The 21,417-nt window shown below is 37.6% G+C and overlaps 1 protein-coding gene across 1 annotated transcript in view; it reads right to left on the minus strand.

Moving 5' to 3' along the window:
- The window catches only part of LOC123247663 (prolyl endopeptidase), a 162,640-nt gene extending 141,406 nt beyond the window's left edge, over positions 1-21,234 (minus strand). Inside the window, exons 1-2 of the mRNA XM_044676624.1 lie at positions 20,996-21,234; positions 10,733-10,807 (exon numbers count right to left, since the gene is read on the minus strand). Of these exons, the coding sequence (XP_044532559.1) occupies positions 10,733-10,807; positions 20,996-21,040 (120 nt within the window). The 5' untranslated portion in view covers positions 21,041-21,234. The remainder of the gene's footprint in view (positions 1-10,732; positions 10,808-20,995) is intronic.
- Positions 21,235-21,417: the final 183 nt, after the last annotated feature.

The raw sequence follows: 21,417 nt of genomic DNA on the forward strand, positions 1-21,417 counted from the left end.
AACAACCAGGATGGCAGATGAGAATGTGGATAGAAAGCCTGTGGATGGAATATAGTTTTAAAAGATAGGCCAGTGTCTACAGAAAAATATAAGTGATCTAAAGGAATTCAGGCATCCCCAAAAATGTTCTGCTTAGTCTGCAGAAATAATTTATAGTCTGGCTGATTATGGTGAAAAAAGATAGGAGAATAAGAGCAAGGAAATGTTTTAAGAAAAGAGAATATGAATGGAGGAAAAAGGAAAATTAAAAGTAAAAAATCTGAGTCTTCTGGTCATACAATACTTTTCTTTTCATGATTCAGATAAAGAATGAATATTAAAGTGGGTGGCTTCAATTTTCAAAGTAGACTCCATGCTATAAATGTCAGCAATGAGGCATTTTAAAAGCTTTTCTAGTACACTAAAAGGATTTTGTAAAAAAAATTCACTACTTAGCCAAATCAAGCTTTATGCAACTAGCCTCTTTTAAAAATAGCTATTCACCCTTCCAAAATTTAACTTGGAATATTTCAAATTTCTCATATAGTAAATTAAGCAAAGTTTGGTTTTCTTCTTTCCTCTGTATCACTCTTTGATTTGGAACATTCTGCTGATAAAATTACTTAAAAAAACCACTGACTGGATTAGAAAGGTCCTATAAGGCATGCCAAAGTTTGATTTAAGCAAAGTTCATGCTATTTGGGACACTATTTAGAGTCTGACACTTCAGTTTCTTCATCTATAAAACAAATGTGTAAGACTAGATGATTACTAAGATTCTTTCCAGCTCTATTCTGTAACTGACAGTCCCTCAAAAGATAAATAATCCTCTTTTTGATTCATGGTGATAAGTGACTGCATGACATGTACTTCATTTTAATAAACTATTACTGTGCTTACTTTTGCCAGAACGAGTCTTATGTAACTGACTCACATTTGGCTCATGAGTACCACGGGCCTTTTCTGGTTGACAGAATCATATAATTGATCCCATTCACTTTTAGGTTGCTGACATGTTACAGTGTCACTGTATTTTAAGCTACTAGTAGATCACTAAAATCTCTAGATATTTTACACATGAAGGTAGGGCTAGCCTCACGCATTTTGCATCTTTAAAACTCTTCTTTTAATCTAAGTAAAGAATGTCATTTTCCTCTTCAAATTTATTATTAGATTTAAGATGACCTTCTTAAGTTGTTATAATATCACTGATGCTGTCAGGCAATACAATGTTGCCTGCTACACCTCCCAGTTTTGTATCATTTGCAAATCTGATAAGCAAACCAACTCTGCCTCCTTCTAAGTCACTGTTCAAAAAGCTAAGCAGAACAGAGTCAAAGGACAGATTCTTTAGGCCCTCCCCTAGAGTTAATATTCCACAACTGCCCCTTGGCTCTACCTAGTCATGTAGTCAACACTGACCACTTAATAGTGTTATTATCTAAGAACCCATCTCTCCATCTTAACTATGAGGACTGCAAATACTCAGCTAAAATCTAGGCATACTACATTTATAGCATTCCCCTGAAATATTAGACAAAGTGCTTAAAAAAATCAAGTAAGGTTTTCATGACCTATTTTCAATAATCCTAGCCACTTCTTTCAAAAGGTTCATTAGCCCTCCCTTTAATAATATTTTAGAATACTGCCAGGAAATGAAAGTAAGTTTACAGTTTGCAGACTCTATCCTCTTCCCTTTTTTGAAAATAGGGAAAGCATTTGACCTTTTCCAGGTTTGAACACACTTCTTTCTCCATGATCTTTCTAAGATCAGTAATAGCAGCCTAGCAACATTTGCCAATTCATTCAGAAAGATGTAGTTCACCTGACACTGATAAGAGGCATGAATAAAGGGAATCTAAAATACTCTCACCATTTTCTCACTCATCTTGAGTTTCAACTCCCTGTTAATCAATTTTGTTCAATTCCTCTCATTTCAAAGATCAATGTCTTTGGCAAAGAAAACTAGAAACATAAGAACTGAGTAGTTCTTGCTTCTATCCATCATCCCATCTGACCCAAACAGTGACTCCTGTCCTTCTTTGACTTTTCTATCATCTCCAACATTATCTCTATGTTCTGTCCTTGGAACTCATCATCAGAAATCTGTCAGGGTCAACATATTTAGCTAGAAGAGCTGGGAGTAGAAGGACTAAGGGAGGCAGGGTAAGAAATGGTTGAGTGATTTCTAGGAATACAATATACTTTAAACAAAGATAAAGAGGCAGAAAGGTAATCAAAGTTTACAAGACACATCAAGTAACCAGTTTGCATGAATCATTAGGAAAGTAAAGGCAAATGGTATAATATAGCAAAAGCAGGAAAACAACAAGTTGTACAGGCCCAGAGAAACTTGCTAAAGGCATCTGTATTTGACTTAGGCAAAAAAGTATGATAAAGAGAGTTTGTGCAAAGGACTTGATCCAAATTGCGCATAAGGAAGTTTAGTCTGGCAGAGAAGTGAGAAAGATAGCTTGAAGAGCAAAACCCCAGCAAGGCTTTTGTTATAAAATTCAGCATTCAAGGTGAATGTTTGGGGGCTTTTTTCCCCTTAATTATTTTCTACAAGTAACTGAACTTTTTTTTATTGGTTAACATTAAACTTCTTTCACTTTCATTTTCTTACTCTCCTCCTGCTATCAAAATCCCAGGACTCTGAATTCCCAATATAAAGTCTAAAATCTCAGAAGTCAGTATGCCTCTTTGTTGCTTCCCTTTTGAACTGAATTCTTCCACCTCACAATCTATTCTACAATAGTTTGTCTTTGTCCTAGGAAAAACATCCTGAAACATTCTGGAAGATTCCTCTGTATATCTTTTAAGTCCAACCTTCACAAACACCAGATTAACATGACAGTATGTATTTATCCTAAAAGTCCAAAGTCTAATATCTTTTTAAAGCAATTTTAGGAAAAGATAACACCAATAACCTGGAATAGAAAAGCAGATCTGGAGAAAATGCTGAAAGTATTATCATAATTCCAAAGGGACTAGAAGGAAGACAGCAAAAAAGGATGCTTCCAGAAATCAAACACTACATTATGAGACTCTGAGTGAACCTTTGGATATAATAAACTGAACTGAGGGAGGTTGAACCCTCCACCCACTTTTATTCTTCTCATGAGTCATTATCTTATCCTAATTGTAAAACTCTTGTGCCAAAAAAGGGAATGCCCCTTAATGGCTCCTTGTCAATGGACCTATCAATTATTTTTTTTCTTTCTTTTAATTACCCAAATCATAGTTATACTCTCCATGAAATGTACAATATCTTTTGTACTCCCTTATGCAGCCTGGTAAGAAAATCATAAATTGTATAGACATCATATACAGAATAATTCATTGGGGAGACTAGCATGTTAGCTTCTCAGAATCAAAAGTGGGAAGACTTAACATGCCGGTCTCCCAAAGAATCAGAGGGAGAATTGTGTGAAATTAATATCAAAATATAATAGCTGGCACATGCACATTAAGACAGGTTGCAAAATGAGTACAGTTCCTGATTTTCAGAATGGGTGGGCAGAAGACTATAACATGGCATGTGGCATGGCATGATTAAATGCTTAGACATCAGAACATGTGACCCAGACTGTCTAATTAAAAGCTGAATAGATGTAATGCCATGTGTTGTATAAGAGCCAGGGCAAGGTGAATTCTAGGTCTTTTTGCTCCAATCCCTTCCTAAACACAAGCAAGTCTGCTCCTTGGATGGTCTTAATTTATCTGGCCTGACCCTGTGGTTAGCTGGGGCCCCTTGTCACCACTTATAAAATGGGCCAGAGCTGGTTGGGAATTCTGAATCTGAAGAATTGGGTCCGGAAGACTATGATAGTTAGAAAGATCTGATAATATCTTTCTCCCTTTCTTTCTCCTCACTAATAAATAACCATAAATTTAATATGTCTCCAAGATTAATTTTTAATTACAACAATAGGCAGAAAACCAACAAGCCATATGAAGTGATGCTGCCAAATCACTACTGCTACAAAGACCCACACAAACATAGCTCTAATAAAATGTGCACTTTTTCTCTCTTCCACCTTACTACACTACTGTAAGAAAAAGGTCTAATGTAAAATTTCTCAGTGAGCTAACAGGAAACTTTTCAAAATGAGGAAATGTCCATGGGAACACCTTATACAGGAGACTAAATTCTATGCAACATGACACTTATCTTATTCTTCCCCATCAGGCTCTCTCTCCCCTTTAAAGCAGAGGGTTTTTTCACATTTTTCCCAAAACACTGCAATTACTCTAAAGACCCTTCCAGCTCTTAATCCAGACTTTAATTAAGTCACATTACATACCTCAATCTTAACTTCCTTATTATAAAATGGGGGTGGGGGGTAGACTAGATGGCTTCTAAAGTTTCTTCCAGCTATAAATCTATGATCTCTTGAACATCACCCAAACTAAAATAACCTGCTAATGTCCAAAATGAAGTTCAATATGATCTATGATTATTATTCTGGTCTTGTTATTTATATGAGCTTCTCCGTCCTAACATGGTGCTAATTACAGAAAACTATTTGTCTATGGGAAAATTAATGGCATTGCAAATAAAATAAAAAATTTAAAATCAGTTAACAGATATTTTACCAAGTATCTATATATCTGGCACCCTACAATTCATCATTTGAGAGGCAGTATATAGATAAGGTGATAGACTTCGGTGCAAGAAAGATTTGGTTGTATCCTAGGAATAATAATAACATAGTATTTAATAATAATAATTAGTAATAATAATTTAATAATAACAGTATTGCTAGAAAGATCAAACAAGACAAAGTATAAAGAACCCTGCAAACCTTAACATTATACACTGTCAATGATCATTTTTTATGTTTAGAACATACTCTCCTGGTACTCACCAATAAGTTTTAATATTTTCCAGCAAGGGTTCACACCTGTCCCACCCTTTCCTAAGTGTAGTAACAATTACAGTTTTTGTATTGTCCTAACTCTCTGACATCTATTTTGGAAGCCAAAGTACCAATTTTACTTAGAAAATTATATGGAAAAAGGTTTGAGGAAAGATATTAAAATGTATTGTTAAATATGAAATAATAGGAGGAATTTTTTTTATGATTTACTAGCTTAATATGTCTGTTAAAGAGGCAATCCAGTTTGTCTAGTATGATCAATTAGTTTACATAAATAATTCAGACTATTTATCCCTAAGTCCAACTTTAGGAGAAAAGTCACATTTAAGGTGAATTCTATAAGGGATAAATGATAAGAATACATTTAAAAAGAACTTGCTTTCTTTCCTTATTTAATGTTCTCTTTCTTCTTCCTAGCTCCTATAAAAAAAACTCTCCTTTCCCAGATAGGTCAAACCTGGCCCCTTTCCATATACATCAAGATCTTAGGAAGCTCACCAAATAATTGGCCATAGTACTATATTTTTTTCAGCACTCTGCCTATGCAGAGAGAAAAGTTAGCCATATTGGCAGCTAACAGGCAGGCCACCAGGATTACTCTCTATTGAAAAGAATATGACAGCAAGTCATTAAAGGAGCAGCTAAATTGAGAAATATCACTGAGAATGAATAAAAGTTTTGTGAAGAGGTCAGAAAGTAAGTAAAATGAATAATTTTCTCTGTCTCTCAAAGGTGGCCTTCAGCTTTATTTTTAAAAGAGCAAAGGAGGAAGAGGGTCAAAGAAGAGCTATCTCCTAAATGACAATGATGAAATAAGGAAGAATAAAAGTGGAATAGGAAGATTTAGGAAGAATAAGTAATCTAGAACAACTATAAGGGTTTTTTGGAAAGCTTATAACTTTTGGCAGCTGATACTCATAATTCAGGATAATACAAAATTCTCTGCCAGATGTAAGGAGATGTTACTTTGCTTGAAATAGCATATACATATTAGCCAAAGGTGTTTGCTACTGTAATGGAAAAATATCCTAACAATTCCTAACAAATGAGAGAGAATCCCTTATAGAAGGTGAAGTCATTCAAATATCCTTGTTTAGAAATGGTAATGTGAAGACTGCATCAAGCCTCAGAATGCTATAAAACTTCCTCAATGAGATTTCACAATCACTCAAAAAAGATTATTCTAAAATGGAACAAAAAAAAATCCCCAAACAAATAGATGGAGAATAATTATGTTAAGATAAGCAGTCTAACTGAAGGAGTCCATCAGTACCTTGGACAGATACCACAAGAAAAAGAAGAGGAAAATGATCTATATGTTGTATTATATTATTTGCATTTTATATATTAATATATTAACTGCAGCTCTTTTTGTGGCAGCCAAAAAACTGAAAATTAAGTGATGTCCTTCTATTAGGGAATGGCTAACAACCTGTGGTATATAAATGTAAAGGACTTCTACTCTGCCATAAGAAATGAAGAAATGATGAAATGGGCAATTTCAGAGGAAATCTTTATGAATTAGAGCTGGGCAAAGAGAGTGAAATTAGTAAAATGATTTCTATAACAACAACATTATTGGCGAAAACTACTAAGAAGACTTTAGAACTATGATCAATTCAATGATAATCCATGAATCCATCTAAAAGAATAAAGATGAAGCATACCTCCTAAAAGAATAATGATGAACTTAAGTGGAAAGACATACATGTTTAGAACTGGCAAATGTGGGAATTTGTTTTGCTGTACTATGTAGAGATATATTGGTGACTTTATTACAGGGTTATCAATTAATTTATGTATTTTTTAAAATTACCTAGTGGTGGTAAATGGTAGTAGGAAGGGCAGATATATTGTTTAAAAATATTCTGTTACCTGAAAAAAAATTTTTTTTTAGGAAACTGCATCTCAGAGAAGTTAATCACCTTTCTCAGGTTTATACACACACACACACACACACACACACACACACGTGTGTGTGTGTGTGTGTGTGTGTGTGTATGGTATATTAATGGGATATTAATAAAGCCAGGACTCCAACACAAGTCCAGTGACACAAGTTCAAGATTCTTCTCCTTATATCACATACCACCTCAAGGAGGATAGAAGTACGTCATGAGAAGGAAAAATATTGATTATTATAGGCTGGGAGGGTAGGGAAGAGACAGTAATGTAGTCACCAATAAATCTCAAGCTTCCAATGTAACAAAGCTAATATGACATTTTTCTTTCTAGAAGCACTGAGACCTAGTTGGTAACTGAGAGATTTATGATCAAAGGTCATATAGTACAGTAGAACGAGTGTTATGCCTGGACCAAGGAAACCCAAGTCCACAATCTGTCTATGACACTTATTGGCTGTATACTGGAAATTTACTTAGCCTCTGAGCCTTAGCTTCATTACCTGCAAAAAATGGACAAGAATACCTGTAGCATGTAGACCAAAAAGGAGTGGTTAGAAATACCTGAGATAATTTATGTAAAGTGCTATGTTCTCTATAAATATGCTATTAGCTATTATTCTTTTTAACAACCATTTATTAAGAGCTTCTCATGCTCAATGGTGTCTCTAATGAGTAGGAGGAGTGGGTCAGCTAATGATTTTGTAGCTAGAACAAATGTCTAACTCTGGGAAAATCCCAACGTTATTCTGTGATTCAACTTCACTAAAAGCAAATTGATAACATGGACGAATTCTTGATGAGTGAATCACGTTTCATGTTTACATGCCTCTTTTAAGACCAAACTTCTCCTTTATTCTTGAAATGTTAGACATTCACCAAGCTAGACAATTCAAATTAAAAATCTTACTCTGTCAGAGTCCAGCATTTTGGTTCTCACAATTAAGTGATAACTCATTTAATTTTTTTTTTAAGAACTGGAATAAGTAATAGACTTGAGATCAGATTTTTCTTTTCACTTAAGAGGCCATGTGAAGTCTGCATGTTCTAAGACATTTTTGCCTGAATTTTTCAACTAAGAAAGTGGGAAGGACTTAGTGCTGACGGGTGATGTCCAGCAGCAAATACTATGTGCAGCACACAGTAGGCTCTTGATAATTACTTGTTGGGGGAATGAATAAATTTTCTTCATTTTTAAAAAGATTTTTTTTAAACCCTTACCTTCTGTCTTGGAATCAATGCTGTGTATTGGTTCCAAAGCAGAAGAGTGGTAAGGGATAGGCAATGGGGGTCAAGTGACTTGCCCAGGGTCACACAGCTGGGAAGTATCTGAGGCCAGCTTTGAACCTAGGACCTCCCCCATCTCTAGGCCTGGCTCTAAATCCACTGAGTTACCCAGCTGGATCCCTTTAAAAAGATTTTTTGCAACAGATACCAGTAAACTTATACCAGTTTAACTGAACTCCTATTTATAGAGATATAATGCTGGGGATGACAAGAAACCAAGACTACCATCCCAGCCCTGGTTTGGTGAGCTCAAAAAAGGTGCTTCTCTTTCTTGGAGCCTCAATTCTTTCATTTAGAAAATGAGAAAAAATGGTCTAGGGCAGTGTTGCTGAATATTTTCAAGATCACATGCCCAAACTGCAACTTCAAGTTGCCTATGAGCCCCCTGAATTATCCCAGACAGCAGAGGGAGGAAGTGCTCGAATTAGGTGGCTGGACAGAAGGGCAGTGCATGCAAAAAATGTCCTCGGGCACTGTGAAGAGGGGGAATGCATCAGTCCCTCTCCATGTCACCCCAGCACCTGTACCACAGCTTTGCCAACATGGGTTTAGGGCAGTGATGGGCAAACTATTCCCAACGGGCCAGATCCAGGCTGTAGTTTTCCCATCACTGCCTTAAGCAATTCCCTAATCACTACATCTGTATGTGGGGGCATAGTGGCTTCTGCCAGGTTTGACAGCTTGGCTAAGGACTGAGGAAGAGGGCTTGGATTTGGGGTCTCACAACTGATCCAGAGTTGTCTTCAGGATACCAGGAACCAAATCCTCCACAGCCAATGATCCAAAGTAACCAGGTAGGGAGAGATGTCTGCAAACTGTCCATCAGAACACAGGCCTCTTCCCTACTCAAAGTTGACTTGCAGGATGATGTCTTCAGCCTTTGCAACCTTCACCACTCTCCAAGATCCCAGGTCAAATAGGACTGCTGATTGCACTTCTGCTTCAAACCCCTCACAAAATAGCAATGTCTGTTGCTTAGCTCTCTCCTCCCTACCCCCTGCATTCTATACAGAATGTCCATGATTTCCAGCCAAGGCTTTCCCTAATTTACTTGCAAAAATCTGCCTTTATACCTTTAAAGCCTATACCTATTACAGTTGTGATTAGGGAATTGCTTAAGGTAGTGATGGGCAAACTATGGTCTGGATGGGGGGGGGGGGGAGGAGAGGTGAATAGTTTCCCTATCACTGGCTCTAGGGGACTAGAACTGGATGAAATCTGGGGATGTGGATTTGAATCCTTGTTCTGATAATAACTATAAAACCTACCAAAATCACTGAACCCCAGGAAAGTCAGTATAATTATCTGCCAAAAGGAGATAATCCTGGAATGGCCAATATCATTGAACTGTTTTATAGAAAGTACTCTACAAATCTTAAAGTACTTTGTAAATATGTTATTTTTAGTGGTAATACAGAGAGCTAAGCCATCCCATACCTAAATTTCCTCCTGAGATTGTACATGGTTTCAGTCTCCTACCCAGGAGGAGGTTTTCAAAGTGAATCTGGCTCAACCCATGAAGAAGAGAATAGTTCTGAGAACAATATGAGCTGAAGTGAATATACTTAACAGGGTCACAGCCTAGGATCTGGGTCCATGAACTTTACAACTCAAAAATATTTAGTCCAAAACATGCAAAAAAGACATTAAGTCAACTGAAGGGCAAAAAAGATGTGGTGTTCTAGCCACTATGCCCATTCCTTTTTCTACTTTTTCTATTTGTTCTTCAAAAAGAAAAACAGAATGAGGTACATCTTTGAAAGTTACTGATGAAATCCATTAATGTTATCCAGATACTACTATGAGTATCTCATGGCAACAATGCAATAGATACATGGAATGTGCTAAAAAACCCACTGTGAAAAAAACTATAGCTTTCTTGTAGCATCGTGTGATAAAAATGAACAATGTTTTCATTTTCTCCCTCTAGGCCAATGACTTTCACAAAAATGGTCCATTTAGAACTCCAAGAAATTTTAGTATTGCTTGCATTTATAAAATGGTTCACTATCTTTCACTGGGAGAATAGTTTTTTTCAAGTTTGCCTTTCAAATACAGGAAAAATTATTCAGCCTGAATATTTCCAAGAGTTCATTAGAATCCTAGCTTTCCTGTTGGTGGCATCACTTTATCTTTTGCTAACTATTTTCCTATAAATACTTCAAAGAAAATATAGAAATATCACCTTTAAATTTCTAAGCTCCTTGGTTTTTGTAATTGGAAGCTGTCAATCCCAAGTTCCCTGTTAATTTCAGTCCCATATTTGTTAGAGCTCTGATGATTAGAGTGCATCCAGGAATAAGAGAAAGTCTCAGTTTATCACCCACTAGATCAATATGTTTAATGTAAAGGAAAAACAAAGTGTACATACTCATATACATAGAGGCTTACAAATAATCACCATTACAGGCATAATATAACATGCTGAGTTCCTGAAATAAGTTAGATGAGAGATTCAAGGTCTTATCTTAACATGTTAGTCATATCAATCTCATTTACATGTCTTTATTGGCTAGGTACTCGAAGGTTCCTAAAATGGGAACCAGAAAAAACAGGAAAGGTAAAGAAGGAGGGGAAATGCAGAAAAAGGAATATGAATTTCTTATGCCAAGGCTTGGCTACCAGGTCTAAAGTCAATTCATGTTTTTCAAAGTAATCTCATCTTTAAATATCATCAATTACCTTTGTTTGTTCACTATCAGGGTCTTCAAGCCAAACATAGGGATCACAGATCTTAGACCCATGGTAATCTTGTACCTGTAAACAAACAAAATAAAACAAAGAATGATTAGTGACTGCTTCAAAGGAAGTTTTCCAAAAGAAGTGAATATATGGAAATCTGTACTCAAGACCTGTGAAGAGAGGGACAGAATGCTTCCATCAACTCAGTGGCTAATCTTTTGTCCAATTACCATATGAAGTCAAATTTGAAAGCTTCTGATTGTCAAGGCAGGTGGGGGATGAGGGTGGTAGGTAGGGGAGAACTCAAAGAAAGACAAAAAAAATGAATAGAAAATGCTCTGAGTGTACAATGCAATTAGAAAAATCTCCTGCTGTGTTAAAGTTAAAAACCTTTTCTCTTTAATGAGGTATATAGCTATATAATACAAAGAAGGCATGTTTATGAACATGCACACAGACATACTTTACTGTTCTTTATTTCAGACTTACTACTGACTTATGGCAAGGAAACAGCCACATTTTGCCATGTGATTAGGTTTCTAAAAAATGAGTTTAAAACACTAAAAAACAAAAGCTGCCATGAACTGCTAGCATATCTCTTCCTGGCACCTGCTGAAAAATCTAGTTCATCTAGTAGAACATTTCAGAAACTTCAGGCTCTGCACAGAAGCTGTAAAATGTTTTCTTAAAAAAAAAAAAAAGTTACCCAAACATTATCAATTCAGACTATCATCATCTTAGAGAGAAATTCTTAAAGAGTGACATGATGCTGATCTTGTTGATGTTAGATGATGATGCCTACAAGAATCATCCAGCAGGGAAAAAAATAAAATAAAACATTAGAAACCATCTCCAGCTTGCACCGTTTTGATGATCCCTGGGCCATTTCTTTCCAACAGTCTCCACGAACATTTCTGACTTTTAAATCAGGGCTTCGGTTCACTGAAGCAAAGCTGGCTGAAATTTTAACAACCATTTCATCATTTCACTACTTTTGTTCTAGAACACTGAGAAAGCAACATTCACTAATCAAGAAAATATACTCTTTCCCATAAAAAACAACTAAGCACTGTCAGTGATGCTTGAAGAATGTTCATCTTGGCTGTCAGCCAGTCAATCATTTCACCAGGTGGGGAAAAGCTACTGGAATCTGCTTTTACCACAACACACCATGAATCTGGCAGTAGTCCTGGGACCACTGCCTCTACAAAGCTATCTGACCTTGAGCTGATGACCATTTCTTACCCTACATGAGGGAGGAGCAAGCTACTACCCTGTCAGAATCATACTTCACCAAAATGGCATACTAGGTCCCATCTGTTCAGTGAAATGGATAAGAATCCACAAGCTCACTGTTAGAAAAGTAACCAGGGCTCCACTATCAGCAACAAGTTTTATCTGACATTTAACAAGAGGGCATTATGCTCTAGTACCAGGTTTCTGCCTTCTACAAAGGGTCCTCGTATGTCCACAACTGCTCCCAAAGAGCACAAGAGTTTGCTCCATACATAAATTGTCTAAAAAAAGCAATTAAAATAGTGATATTTGTGATATCAAGATTGATCTAATCATGAAAAATGGCAAAGGCTGTTCTAATCAATCAATAGATGGGAAAAAAGAGATTATACCTTTACCACACTCATGTTGCTCCTGGATGTCAAAGAAACTAATAGGAACTTTTAAAACATTTTAATCTGTTAGTAAAACTAATTTTTATATTAACTCATTTTTTCTTTCTTAATTTTGTGAGAAACTAAAGGAGGAGGGGGAAAGACCCTAATTGTCATAGGGAACTCAGGTTATAGAAACTAGATAAGTAACCTATGATTTATGATATAGTCTTTAAATTTATTAATGATTAGTTACAGAGCAGCATCAAAAGGTATCCTTAGCTATATAGTTTCTATTGGTTTACTGCTGAGGCTACCCACCATCTTTCTAGCTACCAAAAGTTACAACCTTAGTGTCATCCTTGATTCCTCATTCTCCTTCCCTCAGGTGCCAAATCTTCTCATTTCTTTCTCCACAGCACTGCTCATATGTTTTATTTTCTCCAATCAAATATTTACAACCTTAGTTCAGACCCTCATCACCTTTCATCAGAATTAATGCAATATCTTTCTAGTTACAGTCTCTCTCCCTCAAATCTCTTCCAAATCTAATACTCTCCATACATCTGCAAAAGTGATTCTGCTAGAACACAACTGACCATATCTATAGCAGTCCTCAGCTCCTTAATAAAGTCCAATAGTTCCTTATTGACTCCTGTCTGGATCAAATATAAATGCTTCTCTCTTGCATCTGAAGCTCTTGAAAACCTGGTTGCACGTTACCCTTTTAGCCTTCTAACACATTATTTCCCATCATGCATTCTACAGTCTAGCTCTACTGATCTATTTGCCGTGCCTCATAGATGATAGTCCATCTCTCATCCCCATGACTTTGCAATGACTGATCCTCAGGGATCACATACTCTGACTTCCTTAATTCTGTTTCTTGGATTCTCTAGCTTCCTTCTTCCTTCAACAATCAAGACAAATACCTCCTTCTGAGTGAAGCCTTTCCTAGGCTCCCTAGCTGCAACTGCCTTCCACAACAAAGTTATTTTGTATTTGCTTTATATGTTTTTACATATCAATACATGTATTTTGTATATAGTTACATACATACAGACACATATATGTTGTTTCTCCTGTTAAAATGTAAGCTTCCTGAGAGCAGAGACTATTTCCTTTTTTATATCTCCAGTGCCCAAGAGAGTCTGACATTTGGTGGGATCTTCATAAACGCTGCTTCCACTGATGAAGAACAGTAAGTTTTCTAGTCTAATTAGATTTGCCTGAGGCTAAGTGGTAAAATTCCAGGGTGACAAAATATGTATCAGAAGTAGCTCTTCCTGGCTCTAAGGCTAGACTTCTATCATTCTTGTAATTATGCTGACTCTTTCCTCTCAATAAGCCTGACCAAAAAAAAAAAATTAAAATTTCTTTTAATTAAAGATTTTTATTTTTAAAAATTCTACCTAGCAATTCACTATGGCAGCAACTATGCACAAAGAACTTTGGAACTTGAAAAAAACATCTGAGTTTACCTAATTTCAATCCTCTCATCCTTTAGCTAAGTCCTACAAAGTTAACATAGTGTAGGACCCCAAAGTTAGAAAGTAGGAACCAAACAAACTCTTCAAGAAACCCACTGTTACGAACAACAGGTGGTTCATTATAATGTAACTAGGATCCCACAATGTTGTGTATACTCTACAACCTGTATAAAAATCTGTTCTTCCCTCCCCGTGGGGTCCAGGCTAGTTCTAGTGTCCTGGGCTCTAACTCTGAGTTAGCATTAAATTTCCTATTGCTTATTACATTGTGGTTGTGGACTCATCCTTGCTATGGGGATCCGAACTGGGCATAACAAAAGTACCAGAACATTCACTACAACCAAGGCTTCCTAACTTCTTAATGAGTTTTCCAAATATTTCTAGGGCATTCTCAAAAAAAATTATTCTAATTAATGGCATGAGTGAAAAAGGTGGTGAGAAAACTACATGACCAGACCTTTACATAAAAAAAGACTGACCTAAGAGTGGAGTGGAAAAAAAGAGAGAAAGAGAAAGAGAAAGAGAGAGAGAGAGAGAGAGAGAGAGAGACAGAGAGAGAGACAGAGAGAGACAGAGAGAGAGAGAGAGAGAGAGAGAGACAGAGAGAGACAGAGAGAGAGAGAGAGATTGTAAGAGAAAGAATGAAGATAGAAAGACCAATTAGGAAGCTATTAAAATAATACAAATTGGTGGTAATAAGACAGATGAGATAGATGCTGCCAAGTATATGAATGGATATGAATTAAGAAGGAATGAGTCAAGGATATCTCCAAGACTGTAACCAGAGAAAGAGGGGGAAATGAAGCTAGCATTGAAAAAATATAAGCTACCTGTAATGGCATATGTCCATAATCCCTGCTACTGTGATTCTTTAGGCTAGTAAATTACTTGAGCTGGGAGCTATAAACTGCAGTGATCTAAAACAATCCAGTATCTGCACTAAGTTCAGCATTAATATATAAGCCTTCAGGAAATGGGAATGGGGAAAAAACCAAGTTGCCTGTAGAAAGGTGAACTGGCCAAGACTAGAAAACAGAGGTCAAGTTCCTGTACCAATGTGAGTAGCCCCTGAACTTCTTTCCATCCAGACTAAGATGAGAGATCTGTTCATAAAAATTGTTAAGTCAGAAAAGCAACTTTAAAAGGAGCTTGTTTTAGACATGGTGAATTTGAGGTGATAGCAGAACATTATGGAAGATATTAGAGAGGTGGGCATGGACCTCAGAAGAGAAATCAAGACTAACAATTTTGGAGTTACTCGCATAGTGGTAGTGGCCAAAGGTATGGAGATTACTAAGGGAGAGTATGTAGAGAGGAGGCTATGGAAAGACCATTATAGAAGATCCACTTTAAGAAATCAGTGAGAAGATGAGAAGCCAACCAAGGAATAAGTTAGGGATAACAGAGAACCAAAGGAAGGTGATATGCTAAAAAGTAAGGGGAAAAAAGTTTTTAGTAGAAGTTCATCAAATATTAGAGAAAAATAAGGACTGAAAAAAAAACAACTGTTGGATTTGGAGATTCTGAAATCATTAGTGATCTTTGGGAAAGAAAAATTTAAGAGTAGAATAATGGGTACAAAAGTCAGATTAAAGGAAATGGAGGAGTGAGTGGGTATCAAGGAAGTGAAAGACTTGGGTATAGACATTTTTTTCAGGAAATTTAACAGTGAAGGAAAGAGCAATAACAGGAGGGTCAAAGAGTCAAGGCAGAGTTTTGAACAGTTCCTAAAACAATGAAAAGGGGATTTGATAAAGATTTAGAAGGGTTTGGTTACAAGGTAAATTCCTTGAGCACACTGATTGTTTTTATTTTTGTCTACATATCCTCAGAGCTTGGTACAATCTTAGGACAAAGTGCATAATAAATGCTTGCTGAATTACATGTTTCCATTTAGAAATCTTAGAAGCCATTGACCATCATTATTATTATTTATACCTGGCAATAGTTAACCTACAAATCTCCATGGGAAGCACTCATATTAATAGATACTTCCTTGTAAAAAAATAAAAATGAAATGATATAGTTAGCATCAAACAGTGACGTAATAGTGAAACTAGAATTAAATTTCAGCATTCCATAGGCTCAATAACATCCTCAAAGCTTGGACAAGATACTGACTCTGTTCTGTTGATATTATTAAACTAAATAAACATTTATTAAGTGGCTAATATGGGTATGCAGGGCAGAGGGAATACAAAGATTAAATAAGACCTAGTTTATAATCTAGTAAGGGGATACTTACTTTTACACTTTTCCAGATAATGATTTCATCAATGGGGGTTGGGAAGTACCTACTCTACCAATAAAACCTTTACTCCTCTACATCTTAGGAAATGGTCTTTGAATTGCTATAGCTGAAAATGTTACATTGTCACCAAACAAGTACTAACTGAATTTAACTAGGCCAGTTTTCCGTCAATAAGACATGGAGTCAATGGATCCATTCAAAGTCTTTCCACCTATGTAGAACCAGACCTTTGACATAAACTAGAATAGCTTTGGAGAACTCAGGAGTACCTCTGCACCCAAAATACTTGCACCAATGTAGAAGTGAAAAATAAAGACTGACTTTCCCAACACCCAGGCCTTCTTGCCCTGTATGGAAATGTATCTTCTAAAGAAAACAATCATTTATTAAGCATTTACTATGTACCAGGCACCACTGTGCCAAGGACTGAGGAGATAAAGAAAAGCAAAAGACAGTCTTTAGTGTCAAGGAGATCAAACATATAAATAACTATGTGTGTACAAAGTAAATTAGAGGTAATCATAGAGGGAAGGCACAAGCATTGAGGAGGAATATAAACAACTTCTTGCAGAAGGTAAGATTTGAGCTGAGGACTGAAAGAGGCCAGGGAATAAAATTTATTCTAACTTTCTAAGTGTCCTTGGTACTTATTCATTCCTTGATATTTCTATTATAATTTTGACAGTATGTTTATGTTAATAATAACAACATTTATATGGCAATTTAAGGTTTACAAAGTACTATACAAATATCTCATTTCATCCTTTCAACAACTCTGGGAGACAGATGTTAATATTATCCCCATTTCACAGATGAGGAAACTGAGGCACACAGATTTGCCTAGGATCACACAGTTGTGTGAGTTCATGAACTCAGGTTTTCCTGATTACAGTTTTTGCACTCTATCTACTGTACCATGTTGCTGCCATTTGCTCTGTTAAGTGTTGTATAAGCTCCTGAAGAGTTTACAATTTCTACTTGATAGATCCAGGAAAAATTATATATTAAGATGACTTAGTGTTAGAACTAGGTTCAAATTCCAACTCTGCCAAGGTAATCTGCATTACGTCAGGCAAACTGCTTCAACTCTCTAGATTTCAAATGTCCTCACCTGTCAAATGAGGGATTTGGATTAGATGATCCCTGGGAATCATTTCAACTCTGAAATCATGATTTTAAATCAATGATTCCCAAAGTGGGAGCTACTGCCCCCTGGTGGGTGCTGTAGCAATCTAGGGGTGGTGATGGCCACAGGTGCATTTATCTTTACTATTAATTGCTATTAAAAATTTTTAAAAATTAATTTCCAGGGGGCTAAGTAATATTTTTTTCTGGAAAGGGAGCGGTAGGCCAAAAAAGTTTGGGAACCACTGTTCTAAATCCTCGTGCAAAATGGTGATAACATAGCTTTGTCAAAATTCAAAAAAGTATCAAGGACATTGAAGACCAATCACTAGTGCCTCAATTTCCATGTGAAAAAGTATCCATTATGCCCACAATCTCACAGATATGGGCCTGAAATACAAAATATATTAATCTACTGTGGATGAGAATACAAATTCAATTTGCCAAAATGTTTGTTAAGCTCTATAGAGGTCCTGTTTTGGTAAACTGTGATACAAAATGACCCTCTAACTAAAAAAAAAACAAGTCTCTGTCACCACGATGAGCTTTATAGTTTAACAAGGAAGATATAACAGGAATGCAATTCTTTGCCTATAACTAGGTAGACCTTATAGAGACTAAGTGCCCAAACTGCAACCCTCACACTGCATGTGCGCTGCACCCTTACCCCAGACAGGGGAGGGAGGAAGAGCTCCCACTGGGCTACTGGGCAGGGGGGGCAGGTCATTTGAGAAATGTCCTCAGGCACTCATGGAGAGGGGGAGGGGAGGGTGCCATAGGTTCGCCAACAAGGAGGTAGATTATGATAAAGGCTAAGGAGAAATCTATACAAAATACTCTCAAGTAAATTTAAGGAGAGAAAAAAAAAGTCAGGAAAAGATAAGGGAAAACTTCACATAGGAGGTGTCACTGAGTTGGACTTTGAAAAATGATTTCAACAGTTGAAAGTGAAGAGGAAATGTGTTCTAGTCCAGGGTAACAAATGGCACAAATGTATAGAGGTAGGAAAGCCAAGTGGATAGTAAGGAATAGCTCCTGGGTCATTATGGCTGGGACTTGAAACACATGAAGAAGACTAGGGTAAAGTACATTGGAGTCGGACTGTTGAAGACCTTAAATTTCAGGCTGGGGAGTTATTTATATAATGATATATAATTACATTAACAATTACTATGAAGTTACATCATCATCCACAAGTAACAGGAACCTTCTCCCTCCTATCACAATTTTCTACCTTGAAATATCACCTCCTGCCACTCCAAGCTGGACATTTTGAAATGTTGAAATTCAAGGCCCAGCTCAAAGGCCACCTAGTCCATGAAATCTTCTCTAATCTTCCCTTAAAAGATTCTTTCTCCCTCCTCCAAACTCATAGAACTTGTTACTCATCATAAACTTAATACACTTGCCTCAACTACATTTATGTTCAGTGTGGTATTGTGGATAGAAGTCTTGGGCTTGGAATTTGAAAATCCTAAATTAAAATCTTCTAACATTTACAAACTACTTTCCATACATAGAATGATGTGATAGAAAGGAGAATGGCTTTAAAATTACAAGACCAGAGTTCAATTCATATTTTATCATTTACCACTTATGTGGCTTTGGAGAAGTTATAACCCTTCTATGCCTATTTCCTTATCTGTAAAATGAAGGTGTTGGATCAATTACTTCTTTAAAAAAAAAAAAACACAAACTTTACTTTCTGTCTTAGAATTGATACCAGTTCCAAGGCAGAAAAGCAGTAAGGGCTAGATAATTTGGAGTAAGTGACTTGTGCTGGGTCACACTGCTAGGAAATGTCTGAGAGGTCATATTTGAACCCAGGACTTTTTGTCTCCAGGCCTGGCTTTCTATCCACTGAGCCATCTCGATGCTTTGATCAGATGATTTCTAAGGTCTCTTTCCAGCTCTAAGCCTAAGATCCTACGACTCTAAATAAATCATTTAACCTTTGGTCTTAGACAACTCCCTAGGACTTACCAATTAAAACTTAAACAGGTTGCAATATGTATAGGTAGAGAGTTTGCACACAACAATTTTCCTATATTGAAAAAATTGCTGATCTTTCCATTACTTCCTTTTATATCCTCTCCCTGATTCAATGTTCTTGGCAAAGATTAGATTTGTTTTATCTCCCCTATGCACTTCAGCTCAAGAAATAATTCCTGAATGGATATATAATACTAAATATAATCTATTAGGTTAAAAAAACGCAGACATAGAACATGTTATGGCCAAAGACACCAAGATATGCGACTGGAATGGAAGTCAGGGAATTAGCTACTTAAGAAAGTGAAATGTACATCCGGATACCAAAAGAAGTACACTTCATAGACAACTCCACTTCCTTGGGGAAAAGAAAACACCAACTGAAATTCCAGTATTGCTGCTTTCTTTGGATTATTACATTAGGCCAAGTTTAAAAAAAATCAGTCAAGAAACTTGCAAAAACATAATTATCAAATGACCACAGTTCAGACAAGTCTCTGAATGTACGAGTCATCGGAAAACATTATTTTAAATATAAACATACATTAAACTACTTTTAAAGTATTAGCACACTTTCAACAACAATAATTAAGATTTTCTTTAAAGTGGAAGATTTTATGACATCAAATGACTCAAAGAAAATATGAAAACTCAAATATTATATTTGGTTGTTATTAACTCTTAAAGTGAACTTCATAAAATCCACTGCCAAATAACAGTAACTCTAATTCAACTGTTAGCATTTTGTCTTAATTCCTTAATTATCTATATATTCCTACCTGTCTCTGTATCCCGGTAGAATGTAAACTCCTAAGAGAAATAAACTAGTTTTTGGTTGGTTTTTACCCATCAACCCATCCTCATCCCCACACCCACCCATCACTTAGCTCAGGGCCTACCAAATAAAAGGTGCTTAATAAATGCTTGTTAGATTGAATTAGATTGACAGTTTTTGCCAAAACTACACTAGCTCTCACCTCCGTAGTAAACTCAACAACTTTGTGAATCCAATCCAAATCTAAAATGCCAAATTCTTTCAGGGAAGGTTAAAGGATCTCAAAAGTCAACTCCTTAATTTCACTCCAGGCCGGGTTAACTTCGAGCCCTTCTACTTTGGAAAATATAAGGGTTTGGGAGGCGGGGAGTAGGGAGAGCAGGGACAAATCGTTTTCTGTTTTGTTTCAGCCTCTCCTTCCTGCCTCACTGCCTGTCCTTTCATTTGTGAGAACTTGGGCGAGGAAAATGAATTCATACTTTGAGATTGAAGTGGTTTACATTAAAAAAAAATGATTAAAATCTGGCAGTCTATTACACACGCACACACGCACAACACAGCTTTTACAACTGTTCAACACCACACTTTCTTTAGCTAACCTCCAAATCAGGACAAGCTGCTATTTAGTCACCTAAGCTCTCCCCGGACCCCTCCCCGACCCCACTTTGGCCTTGACCCCTGCGATTTTAGGAAATGGACTTAGGATCCCCTGACCCAACGCTCGGCCTCACAGAAAAGCGCGTGGTTCGGGAGATCCCCAGAAGACAGAGCCGGTTTGCAAATAACCTCGGGCCCGGGGGCTCCCCCGACACGTTTCTTCGCAAACAAAAGGCACGAGGGGAAGTAGGGGAAGAAGGGGAGGAAGGAGACGAGGGCGTGGGGCTGAAAGAGGAAAAAAAGAAGGTCGAGGAGAAAGTGGAGGGGGCAGCATGGCAGCCTTGAGCCACCAGCCGGGAATGAATGCCCCCCCGCCCACCCCGGCTGGGCTTGGCGGAGCCGGCGCCCAGCTGCCGCACTCACCGCGGTCTCGTCGCGGTACACGTCGGGGTACTGGAAGGACAGCATGGCCGTAGGAGGGCAGACGGGAAAGGGGCAGAGGTTGCGGACAAGGCCCTCCTGGCAGAGCTGGGGTGCGGGAGAAGCGGCGGCAGAGGCAGAGGGTGCGGTATGGCACGGGGAGGCTTCCTTGCACGGGTCGGTTGGGGAAGACCGGGAGCGGGCTGGAGCGAGCGTCCGTGAGCGGGCAGGCAGTCGGAGCAGGAAGCAGCTGTCGGACAGAGCCGGGAGCCCCTCCCAGGCAAAGCAAGAGGGAAGCGGGCGGGGCCTAGCAGGAGGGGAGGTCGGCGCACAGCTCCCTCTGCAGGGAGCGCCGGGATCGGCGGCCAGCGGGGCGGCCCAGGAGGCGCAGCCGCAGGGACCCGCCTGCGCACGCGCGTTCAGAC

The sequence above is a fragment of the Gracilinanus agilis genome, chromosome 4 (genome assembly GCF_016433145.1).
Source record: "Gracilinanus agilis isolate LMUSP501 chromosome 4, AgileGrace, whole genome shotgun sequence".
Lineage (NCBI taxonomy): Eukaryota > Metazoa > Chordata > Mammalia > Didelphimorphia > Didelphidae > Gracilinanus > Gracilinanus agilis.